The 12614-nt window shown below is 40.4% G+C and overlaps 1 protein-coding gene across 1 annotated transcript in view; it reads left to right on the forward strand.

The window, feature by feature from the left end:
• LOC112137508 (neuronal acetylcholine receptor subunit alpha-7) overlaps window positions 1-12614 on the forward strand; it is a 47574-nt gene that overhangs the window by 8157 nt on the left and 26803 nt on the right. Inside the window, exons 2-3 of the mRNA XM_024259860.2 lie at window positions 2234-2373; window positions 8929-8973. Of these exons, the coding sequence (XP_024115628.1) occupies window positions 2234-2373; window positions 8929-8973 (185 nt within the window). The remainder of the gene's footprint in view (window positions 1-2233; window positions 2374-8928; window positions 8974-12614) is intronic.

Genomic DNA, 12614 nt, shown 5'->3' on the forward strand with positions numbered 1-12614 from the left:
GGGATTTGGGACCTTTCTGTGTGGAGTTTGCATGTTCTCCCCGTGCATGCGTGGGTTTTCACCGGGGACTCCGGCTTCCTCCCACCGTCCAAAAACATGCTTCATAGGTTCATTGGTGACTCTAAATTGTCCCTAGGTGTGGATGTGAGAGTGAATGTGTGTGATTGAGGCCCTGAGACAGACTGGAGACCTGTCCAGGGTGAACCCCGCCTTCGCCCTTCAGTTGCCGGGTTAGGCACCGGCACCCCCACGACCCCGAAAGGGACGAAGCGGACAAGAAGATGAATGAATGCAACCTTCGAGATGCGTACCGGACACGTCCAGTACCGGTTCACAAACTAAGTATCAGTACACTGGACACGTCTGCTACTGGTATTGGGTTTGGGTACTGGTGCATTGCAGTGCTGGACTGGCTCCAGTTTGCGGCCCGAAGGTTGGGGACCTGTGATTTAATCGGAATAGTCAGCATGTAAAAAAAAAGGAGTCCATTTTTGATGCAGGGGGGGTAGCTAAAATAATTACATAAAGGACAAGTGTCACAGTAGTTTTACAATTTTACCTTTGATAATTCAACAAAAAGACCAATTCTTCAGTGGAAAAGTGCAGTGGAGGGGTGAACTTGACCAGAGAAATTCTTGGTTTCCTTAACTCTAAAAAGAATACCTTGTCAAAATGAACATAGATGCAATAACATAATGCAATTTTGTTTGTTCAAATGTATTTTAAAATATGTAAATAAAAATATAGACATAGATTGTCCATCTATAATTGGAGTATATTTTTAATCCATCCATCCATCTTCTCCCTCTCCTCCTGTGTCCGGGTCGCGGGGGCAGCAGTCTAAGCAAAGATGCCCAGACTTCCCTCTCCCCGGCCACTTCCTCCAGCTCCTCTGGGGGGACCCCGAGGGGTTCCCAGACCAGACGAGAAACATAGTCTCTCCAGCGTGTCCTGGGTCTTCCCCGGGCCTCCGTCCAGTGGGACATGCCCCGAACACCTCTCCAGGGAGGCGTCCAGGAGGCATCCGGATCAGATGTCCGAGACACCTCAACTGGCTCCTCTCAATGTGGAGGAGAAGAGGCTCTACTCTGAGCTCTCTCTGGTGACCGAGGTCCTCTATCCCTAAGGAAGCGCCCAGACACCCTCCGGAGGAAACTCATTTCAGCCACTTGTAGTCATAATCTAATTTTTTCGGTCATGACCCAGAGCTCATGACCATGGGTGAGTACTGGAATGAAGGTCGACCGGTAAATTGAGAGCTTTGCTTTCTGGCTCAGCTCTCTTTTCACCATAACGGACCGGTACAGTCCGCCTGTCAATGTCACGGTCCAATCTTCCCTCACTCATGAACAAGACCCCAAGATATTTTAACTCCTCCTCCTGAGGCAGGAGCACTCCACCCACCGAGAGAGGACAAACTACCTTTCTCCGGTCGAGAACCATGGCCTCAGACTTAGCGGTGCTGACCCTCATCCCAGATGCTTTGGTTCCAAACCGCTCAAATACATGCTTGAGGTCCTGAGTCAATGATGCCAACAGGACGACTTCATCTGCAAAAAGCAGAGATGAAACCCCGTGGTCTCTAGACCAGATACCGTATCTTTGGGTCCTGGCTGCGCCTACAAATTCTGTCCATAAAGATTATGAACAGAACCGGTGATTAAGGCATATGCAAGTATGTAAATGCAAGTATATATGGAATCAGGGAAAGTCTAAATATCAACTAATATTTGAGTAAACTTTCCCTCTGACGGCTGCATTGGTAGAAGAGAAAGTTGCTTGCTTCCAAAGAGTGGGCCAGCTCCATCATGAATGAGCACATTTGTTTTGGCACACAGGATTTAATTCCCACTAGGATGGATACTTTGTCATTCCGGTAGAACCCCTTGATGAGGCTAATGAGTACAAGAGAGACGACACGAGAGCACTGTCAACAAATTAGAGTTCAATGAGTCCATGTGCTCACCACAGCCTGTATACTTTGACTCAGTCCGGGATGTAGAGCATCTTGAGCAATAATGAAAACATTGATGGAGCTGATTAAATGTAGAGACAGCTTAGAGTGCTCTGTTGACATGGACTTTTTTTGTTTTATTTACTAATAACACAATATATTTTCTATTTTCCTGTTTGAAAGCTATTGGGGTCCATCTCCTATGTTATTGTAAAATTATTGTTCATTTTTTTTAATGTCTCCTGGTTTGACGTGTTCACGCTAATGTTTTTCTTCCAGGATGCCATGGTGGTGTGTACCAGAGGAAGCTCTACCGTGACCTGATGGTGAACTACAATCGTCTGGAGAGACCTGTCCAGAATGACTCTGCACCCATCGTGGTGGAACTCGGGATCACGTTGCTGCAGATCATTGATGTGGTGAGTTTTGGAGAGCAGCATAAAATTAAAGTTAATAAGTGAGAACATTCATCTTTGGAACAGTAAGACGTTTCTCCTCTCTGGATTCAGTTCAATCAGTCACAGTTGAGGAATGGCCCCTCAGGTTCTCTCCCGAACTTTCTATTTAATCTGTTTCTGACTCTGCCGCCCGGCTTCCTGCTTTCCATTCTGATCACAGAAACTTTCACGTCTCAGTTAAAGTTATTTATGACTTTGTTTCCAAGTGTATGAGGACTTGGAGTGGAGTTTAACCTGGTGTAGAATTGAAGTGATTACTAACTACTGAATTCAAAGTGCATGAGAAAAAAAGAATAATGAGGTTATTTTTAAAAAACTTCATTAAGATTTCATGTGGGCTAACATACGTGACACAATTAATTAATCATGACCTGTGATTCATTGATCGGATTAATCCAGTTTTAATCTAGCCTAATAATTGCTGCAAAAGCCTAATTTTTAGGTATTTAGGTGTATCTTTGTTTTTTTTTTGTTGGTTTTCTTTTTTCTAATGTGTTTTGTCCTGTATTTTTCACAATATATGCATAAAATCAATCAATTATTACATTTTTATATAAATTCATGAAATCGTGGTGCAGTTAAAGATCAAAAAACAACTAAAAAGTGAAGTTTTCCTATTTAAACAAAATTACCACCTTTACTTTGACCACACAGAGGGTTATTTTTCAATCTAAATCAATTTAAAAAAAAGAAAAAATATATAAAAAGAAATAAGCTCTTATTTAACACATTAAAAAAATGGCAGGAACACCGTTTCTGAGTAATCCAAAAAAATGTTTACCGCAACCTCCTATTAATACCATAATACATTTCTTGACAAAATGTTACTATGATCAGCCATCGGATCAGCAACATTCATTTATGATACTTGTCTGGCTTTTCCCTTCCATAACAGCTGTGGTGTTTAGTTTTTGTTTTGGGGTAATTCTGTTAAGAACTACGCACATTGATGACATCACAACAGCGACTGACACATGTTAGGCACAGGAAACAATGTTTATGACAGCTGAGGAATTTTTCTCTGCTCCTGAGTCACAATGAATGAAGAAACTCTCATAAATGTAATTTTGAGCACTGACGCCGGGTTCATTCCGCACACAGAAGCGCCGCGGAACAGAGGCAGCTTCCACTGTGGTGTAGTTAGGGTTAGGGTTAGGGTGAACTACTGTGGTGTAGTTCACATCAGACACGGTTCTTCATTATCTGTTACGTTTCCTGTGGACAGCAAAGTAAGAATTTAATGTAGTGATAAATGTGTTTTCATCAATGTGCATATGATTGTAATGCTTACATTTAATCTAAACTCTTGGAAAATAAACGCTGAATATTTTTCTTGACCAATTACGAGGAGTCTTCAACTTTTTGAAAGGGTCATACCACGATTTGAGTAAACTATGTTCATATATATGATCATATATTACCTTTGGAACACTAAAGAACAAATTATTTATGAAAAATAAATTATTTCTGCAAACTCTCTTCATAGCTGGAAGTAAAATGGCTCCATTAGGCTCCGCCTTCCACTCTTTTATTTTTTCTTTTTTTTTACTTTTTATTTTTATTTTTCACCACAACTGATACATAACGAGACAGACCAAAACAAAACACATATCAATTAAATATAGCCTTTCACTCTTTTAGGGTGCCGCCCATTTCATGACATCATCCCAGAGCCACACTCGTCAGTGTGTCACCCACAAAAAAAAACAAAAAAAAAACACATCAAATTTAAAAAAAAAATGTTGATGTACGTATTGTGCAGCCCAGGCGTTTATCCTCAAAATATGGCAAAGACAGAATAGTGATGGTTAATGGGTTCATTTTGTGGTGAAATTCAGACAACATCACCTGATGAACATTACAGGATTTATTGAAATGATGAGGACATTGTTCTGATTAGTGTGGCTGTAAACATTTATGTTCCCTTTGAAGCATCATCAATCACCAGAAATAGTCAGTTCTCTTACTCCACTAGGAAACAGTCGGCACCCTTTCTCCACCAGGAAATAGCCTGCTCTCTTTCCCTACTAGGAAACAGTCTGCTCCCTTTCTCTACCAGGAAATAGTCTGCTCCCTTTCTCCTGCCATCTTTCCAGTATCCTCCGTCTGCTTGCACCATTTTCACGTATGTTCAGGATCCACCCCAAAATGTAGCGATTCCTCAACAGAGGTTTCTTCACAAAGTTTGAGCCGAATGAATGTTTCTTTGCCATCGCTGCACTGACTCACAACACAGACAGACGGCGTCTGCTCGACTGTGCATGAGCCAAGGATGGGGGTTCACAAAGCGTGTTAGGACACGCTTGTTTTATGGATATGGGAGGGGCTGCTGTTGAGAGTGCAGGTTTTTAGAGGATTACTCAGAAATGTGTGAATGGACCAGAATAACACTTGAGGGTTGTGTACAGTGAAGAATGAACAAAATGAAACACTTAAAAGCTTAAAAACTTTGTTTTTTTCATGGTACGGGCCCTTTAAAGATTAAATTCTTCTATGGAGGATGACTCTTCCACATTCTGACCCAGACTCACAAATTCAGAAGAGTTTTCCCCTGTTTGCAAGTCACTCCATCAGCTGGGTACTGTTGACCCAAACCAGAGACCCTGTTCGGTTTGATCTTCGTCTTATTCTTCACACTGTCCAGCTCTTTAAGGTGCTTTCACAACAAATGCGGTTAGCGCGGCAAATTCACGTGCCCTGCCCCTCTTTCGCCGCACGGGGAATTCGCTGATCGCAGCTTGTCAAAAAATGTGTTCCTGATGCCGCAGCCGCATGTGGGAGGAGCTACCAGCTCTGTCTGTGCATATGACAGACATACAATGTCGAGGAATCCGGTTTATTTATTGTGAAGAGTTAAAAAAAAAAAAAACATCAGTAATCAAGTCTCCATGTTTGGGTTTATTTGATTTTCATTTAAAGATTTTCCTGGTACAGGGGGCTGTGTCTGTATGACAGCCGCTTCCGGGGTGTTTCTGTGTCTCTGAGGCTGAACTTGAAGGGTTGCTATTTCGTATTAATCCCGGGGGGGGGATAAAATTAGAACATCTTTTTTCTTTTTTTTTAAATGTCTCAATGAGACCCGAGATGACAACCCCCGCAGCGTCTCTCTCTCTCTCTCTCTGTCGGCATATCGAGAGAGTGAGCTCTGCTGTGGGAGCGAAAGCTGCGGATCTGTCTAGAGTGTATCCCGCCCTCATCCCAAAGTCGCTGGATAAGCTCTGAAACCCTGTGGCTCAAACAGCTAAAGTAAAAAGATGAAACGCTCACTTTGGACTAGTATTCCACCTGCTGATCGGGTCACTAAAAAAGTCTTATGCCCAAAGCTGAGTTTGTGATTGGCTGATGCAACACAGCGACCAGTAAAACTTAAGGTATTTACATTTTGACCATGCCGTTTGATTCGTCGCTCAAATCGAGCTGCTGGCAGACTTTTGCGCCATTTTCCGCTCATATCACGCCGCGGGGCTTCAATTCGCCTCAGAGCGCACATGTACCATTGAATAACATTGGAGCTGCCGCCTCTACCGCGAATCACAATCGGTGTGAATGCACCTTTAGCTCCTCTTTCTGCATGAATGTACTCAAATTTGCACTACTGCCAGGATTGTTGCTAGCTTCATTGTACTGTTGTCATTTGATCAGCTTTCAACCCTGCCCCCTTCAGACACACATACACAAAACAACACACATCCTCCCAGAGTGCCAAACCAAAGATCCAAATCTGTCACTCGTGTACATGCATGAACTAGACAATCTGGTGACAACTGAACCACAATGTTTGCTGCTTCTATTAAATGTAGATCGTGACACTTTAGTGATTTTTCACCAACACACAACTAAAAGTCATCCAGAGTAACTTTAGTTTTTGTCGTTTTGTTGCTTTGTCATTTGTGATTTCCTCCTGCTTTCTTTCACTATATTTCCTGGGTGTGTTCCTTTTAACTGCACTGTTTACTGAGGCACACATGCATAATGAATACACTGACAAATCCATGGGAACCATGTTTACTGGACAGCTGTAAATAATGTAAAGCTGGCTTTGCTTGTTTTTGTGTGTGGGGGGTGGGAAAAACGAATCTTTGGTTTCCCGCCTGCTCATGGGTAACTATAAACATGGAAGTAGGACAGGTGGAGAGACGGAGTTCACAACTATGACAGCGACTCAAGCAGACGAGCTCAGGATCAAACACCATGCTGCAGGGGATTTCTGCAAGAGTGCAAAAATAGTCACCCAAAATAAAATTATGTACATTTACAAAAAAAACAACAAACCCAACTTGTACAGACAATTTCACATCTGGGCTGCATGGTTGTGTCGTGCACTGTTTGCTCAGAAACAGAAGTCCCTGGTTCAGATTCCAGTGGAGTCTGCATGTGTTCCTGGTGCATGTGCCAGTTTTTGTAGACGTTTCAGCTTTAGAGTCACAGGCTGATGGGTGATTCTAAATCTTCCTTTAAGTGTGAATAACTGTAGTAGTCTGTCTTTGTCTGAATGGACTTGTGAACTGTCTTATGCTCCAGTCCCATGCACCAGTAGGGGGGTTGACTCATACGTACACTGCTTTGAGTTGTCCATGGAGGTGCTTTGCTTGGTAGAAAATAGATTTTTTTTAGATTGTTTTGTTTTAGACTAAGAGCAGAAGTGAACATTTGTGAGCAGCACTATGGTTGAGGGCTGTAAGACAGTGGTGAGGTGTGCTGTAGGGGTTGTAATGATGTTGGACCTCTATAAAACATTTGGACACCAGACCGTATTAAACTGCGTCTTCTTTATTACTTCGTGGTCGTCTCTCTGACGTTCTCTCTACAGGCAAACATAGGATAACACAAGTAACTGGCTCCCCCTTGTGGTTGGAAGACAGTAATGGCAAACATCACAGGGGTGACAGAGGAGTTCAAGGTGGAGGTGGGATTACATCAGGGATCAGCTCTGAGCCCCTTCCTGTTTGCAATGGTGATGGACAGACTGACGGATGAGGTTAGACAGGAATCACCATGGACTATGATGTTTGCAGATGATATTGTGATTTGTAGTGAGAGCAGGGAACAGGTGGAGGTGGAGTTAGAGAGGTGGAGGTTTGCCCTGGAAAGGAGAGGAATGAAGGTTAGCCGCAGTAAGACAGAGTACATGTGTGTGAATGAGAGGAACCAGAGTGGAAGAGTGAGGTTACAGGGAGAAGAGATAAAGGAGGTGGAGTCTCTGAAGTATCTCGATCAGGGGTGTCAAACTCAGTTGCACAAGAGGCCAAAATCCAAAACACATCTTAGGTTGCGGGCCGAACAGGAGAAACATTTATTGAACGCTCTAAAACTTAATCTTTAAAACGTTAAAACCATAACTTTTTAACATAATGATAAACTAGATATACAGCATTACCTGCTATAATACTAGTGTGAATGATGTAAGCTGAATTTGGCTGCTGAAGATGCTGAAATTGATAGCTAAAAACACTGAAGCTAATAGCTGAAAACACTGAAGCTGATAGCTGAAAACACTGAAGCTTATACCTGAAAATGTTAGCTAAAAGAGCTAGCATGTAGCTGAAAAAATATCTGAACTTAAAAAAATCCTAAAAAACTGAAAAAAGCTTACATTAGCCAAAACAGCTAGCATGTAGCTGAAATTTTAGCTGAACTCCAAAACAGCCTAATAAATGCCAAAATAGTCCAAAAATCTATCACAATTACATTTTTTTTACTTTAAAACTGTAGCTTTTTAGCATACTTATGAATAATAAAAGGCAGGAATATTATTCCAGAATAAATCAATGTAAACTTTTAATAACTTTCAATATTGTACTCTCAGTAAAACTATATTTTGTCAAAATTACACAAGTTAGAAATGAGCTCAAGATAACTTTGGGCCATTAACAGCAATAAAATAAAATGATCTGGAGTGCCGGATAGAAGGGCCGGATCCGGCCCCCGGGCCTTGACTTTGACACGTGATCTAGGGTCAACAGTCCAGAGTCATGGAGAGTGTGGAAAAGCAGCGAAGAAGAGAGTGGAATGGGTGCAGAAAAGTCTCAGGTGTGACAGAAGAGTTTGAGCTCGAGTGAAATCGAACCTGCAGTCTTCCGATTGGAGGTCGACCGCCCTAGCAGTGCACCAGGCCGGCCCAAGTAGAAAGAAAAGAAAACAGTGTTTTTTCAAAAGAAAATTAAAATGCTTTTGTTTTTACCTCACTCTAACATTAAAGAAACAGATTTTTCCAGTAAAATAGGACCCAGGCTCGGTCATGGGTAAAAATGTTCCGAAGAAAGATTTGTTGTTAGAGTTTAGAGAACATGTTTCACTAAAGTAAACAACAAAAAAGACAAGAGTTTGTCATTAATCAGTGAGCGCAGCAGCTCAGATTCTTCTGGGGTGAAGTTTAAACTCAATCTAGTTCTTCATTTTTACCATCCAGAATTCCATGTAGATTCATTTCTTTTACTCCCTGCAGCATTTTTTTCATTTATTCTCCGTCTCCTTCCACTTTGACTTAATAATGCGCTTCCTCTTGTTCCCATCTAGGATGAAAAGAACCAAGTGTTGATCACCAACGCCTGGCTGCAGATGGTGAGTCTCTCTTATCTATGCTTTACCCTTTAACAGCCTCAAACCGCTTTTCTCCTTCAGAATCTACTGGAATCATCGAGTCAACAGTTGTAAAGTTACAGTAAATCAAAAAACACAAACACTGGAGCTCCGGTGTTAAAAGGTTCATTCCCATTTACAAAATTAAAATAAGTGAAGTCCATTTGTGTTTTCCAGTCAAATGTTAAAATATGGAAAAAAAAACAGATCAAATTAATTTAAATTCATAAAAATGATTAAAATATATGTTTCTGTCACTGCCCAATGATTTTAACTGTCACGATTTGATGATTAAGCTGAATACGAGCACGTGTCAAGGCTCCACACATGCAAATTTTTAAAAATTATGCAGGAATCTCTTGTGACGTACACACAAAACTGCAGTTAGGCACATATCTGATGTGAGACTGTTTTCACGTCTCTGAGATTCATGTGTAAGTGATGCATTTAAGCTACTGGAATGCTGGGTCATCAGAGTTTTCTTTTTTGATCGTGAATATCATCTGAAGAAACTTGACATTTTCTGACTTTCTTAAACAGATGCGAACAATAATTACAAAAAAGTCTAAATAAGAAAACTCTGATGACCCAGCATTCTAGAAGCATTTAAATGCATCACTTTCACACAAATGGAGGTGTGAAGAGTCTCCTTCACATTTGTGCGTAATTTTTAAAGAATAAGCATGTGTAATTAGTTTCAAGCTATTGTAATTTAAATGCGTGCATGTGTATATTCTATTTAGTATTTTTTTAATTTCATATTTTTTATACTTATGTACAAAATGTATTATATAAGTTACAAATCAAAAATACGCTCAAATCCAACGTTATGTACAAATCAGGAATTAGACAGGTTAAAGGTTGTTTGCCATCATAAATAGATTCTAAATATAACTTTTCTAGCTAACCCTGGAAACCAGCATTGGAGCTAGCCAGCAGCAGCAGCAGGTAGGGCAGGTTTCTATGTAAAAACAGCAGGACATGAGTCCTGTGTGAGTGAAGTCTGACACCCCCGGTCATTTTAAGATTAAAACCACAACACCAATCCCAGCAGAGAGGCAGAAACAGCTCCTGCGCTTCTCCTCACAGCGGAGAAAAACATTGAAAGGCCAGATTCATTTCAGAAAGCAAAACAGATCTTAAACCTCCAGCATCACGCAGGTACCTAAAAAACAAAACAGCTTTATTATCTCCAGAACGTAAATTTGCTGTAAAGAATAGGAGATCTATAGTCTTTGGGAAAAAAACGGTTGTACTTAAAGGGTAACAAAGCCCTAAATCAACTTTTTTTGTCTGTTGACCTCTATAAATGGGGCTTTAAAAGTGCTGTCTGTTGGTTGTTGCCAAATTTTTGATAAATTAAACCAAACTTTATTTAATTCTCCAAAATATAGTCAAAAACCGTCTGTATGCTGCCCCCTACAGTTTGAAACAAGGTATTACAGTTGAATTTCATAATTGGTCAAACCATTTAAGTCCCATGTCGTTTCAGAAGTCTCACGTCATGATCTTCAGCTCCAGTAATGATAACAGTCTTGTTGTCCGGCCACGCCCCTCTGACTGGATTTTCACATTTCCGCTGTGGCTCTATGGAGTAGATATATTCAGCCTCCAACTTCCCTGTTTGGTCTGCGTTTTACTGCAGTAACATTTTGTGATCTCTTCATGACATGCAGACTTCTAGTGGAGTATTTATCCAGAATAATAAGATTGAAATATAAAGCGCTGATCAGAATAAAAACAAATGAAATATCTGATACTGATCTGGGGACAACCTCCAATATGGATCGAGTCATCGACCACATGATCGGGTCAATTTTCCATCATGTGATCGGATCGGGACATCCCTAATAATGCTCCCCAATTTGACCAAAATACTGTTTCAATCTGATCAGCAGTCCAATCAGCATCTTTGCATGGGGGAGGGGGATAATGAGGCCCCACTAAGGGTGAGTGGACTGCTGACTTGCTTACAGGTTAAGAAGACATCAATTATTCAGCAGGCCACCTCTTTAATACCAGCCTCCACTTTGAGGCAACGACTTGAGGCTCTGCAGACGCAGCAGGTTTTGAAGGTGACTTAAGAAGCACCACATGCATGCAAGCATGTCACACGTTACACAAGCCATCACCAGAATGTCACCTGACTCCATTTGGAAACAGTAGGAAAATGCAGCATTGGAGATTTATCTCAACCTCGATCCTGGACACTGATTTAATCCTGACTGGATTGAAAATATTGTTATCAAATAAAAAGAAATGTAATTTGTCTTTTTTAGGAATACTGCTGTCGTTAATCTTGATGATCCGCAAAAATAAGCAGATTATCTTTAGATGGTGAAGTCTGTGGGTTCTGCTGTGAGCAAACTGACCATGAAGGATTCCAAAAACCTCTCTTTCTGTTAAAAGTTGATTTACCAGAGTTCATTTGTGGTCACTCTGGCCGTAGGTGCAATTAGTGCAAAAGTTTGAAGTTTGAAAACGCCCCCATCTGTTTGTACAGTAGTTATTTTGAAATTTGTGGCAAAAACTAATAAAAACAAGAAGCACAAATGATTCATTATCTAGCATTTGCAGAGCCTGTTTCACACCAGCTTAAAATCAGGCCGTCTTGATTCAAATTAGTCATGCTCTCAGAATCTCAGTTATGTAAGTATAAACCTATTCTTAGACAAATGCTACCTTATGTGGTGTTGTGATCTGCTCATCTGTTTCTGACAAATTATAGCAGGAGATGTGATTAGCTATGTTGGCTGCTAGCTTGGATTTGGCAGCCAATGAGCATAAAAAGGAAGAAGGAAACTGCTGAAGCTCCAGGATGACAAGTGGGATTCAGTCATTAGTTACATGAGTGGACACATATGTTTGCAGCTTCAGCTCACATGGACAGAATCTCTGTGCAAATGGGCTTCATTTATTTATGTTACACTTGTGTAAGTCAAGGACTGATAAATCAGACTGTTTTTGCAATTCTATCTCGCTGTGCCTTTGAGAAAAAATTTGGCCCCCACCAAAAACTCAAAAGCTCACAGAAATTTGAACACACAAATACAATTTTTTTACATAGTGAATGATAATATGTACACACAAAAAAACAACCCCAAAACAAACAGATAAAAAACTAGAGCTGTCAGGCGATTATAATTTTTAATCGCGATTAATTGCATTTTGTCTGAGTTAACTCGCGATTAATCTCAAATTTACCTGCGGCCTTTTTTTAAGGAAAAAAATGTGTGGTTCGTGGAATTTAGTAGTTCTACATTAATTATGAAAACAAGAATGACAAAATTAATAGTTTTCATCAGAAATACTTAATTTTGTAACATTGTATTGAGATAAACTTTCTTAACAATAAAAGGCTGAAACATAAAACACCTAACAAAAGCCAAAGTGCAAGTGAAGGGCATTTTAAATTCAAAACTTCAATCAACGTTCAGTAAAATAAAATTAAAAAAACATCAACAATAAAATTTCCATAAAACTTTCATGTTCATTTATTGTCAGGACCAAATCTTTTCCTCCTCTGCTGAACTATAGTAATCAATGAAATAGAGATTTATCATTTCCAATGAACTTTTGTTTTTTAAAACATTAAAGACTGAGAAAAGCGGGATACACTGTGG

This window comes from Oryzias melastigma, linkage group LG1, assembly GCF_002922805.2.
Source record: "Oryzias melastigma strain HK-1 linkage group LG1, ASM292280v2, whole genome shotgun sequence".
NCBI lineage: Eukaryota > Metazoa > Chordata > Actinopteri > Beloniformes > Adrianichthyidae > Oryzias > Oryzias melastigma.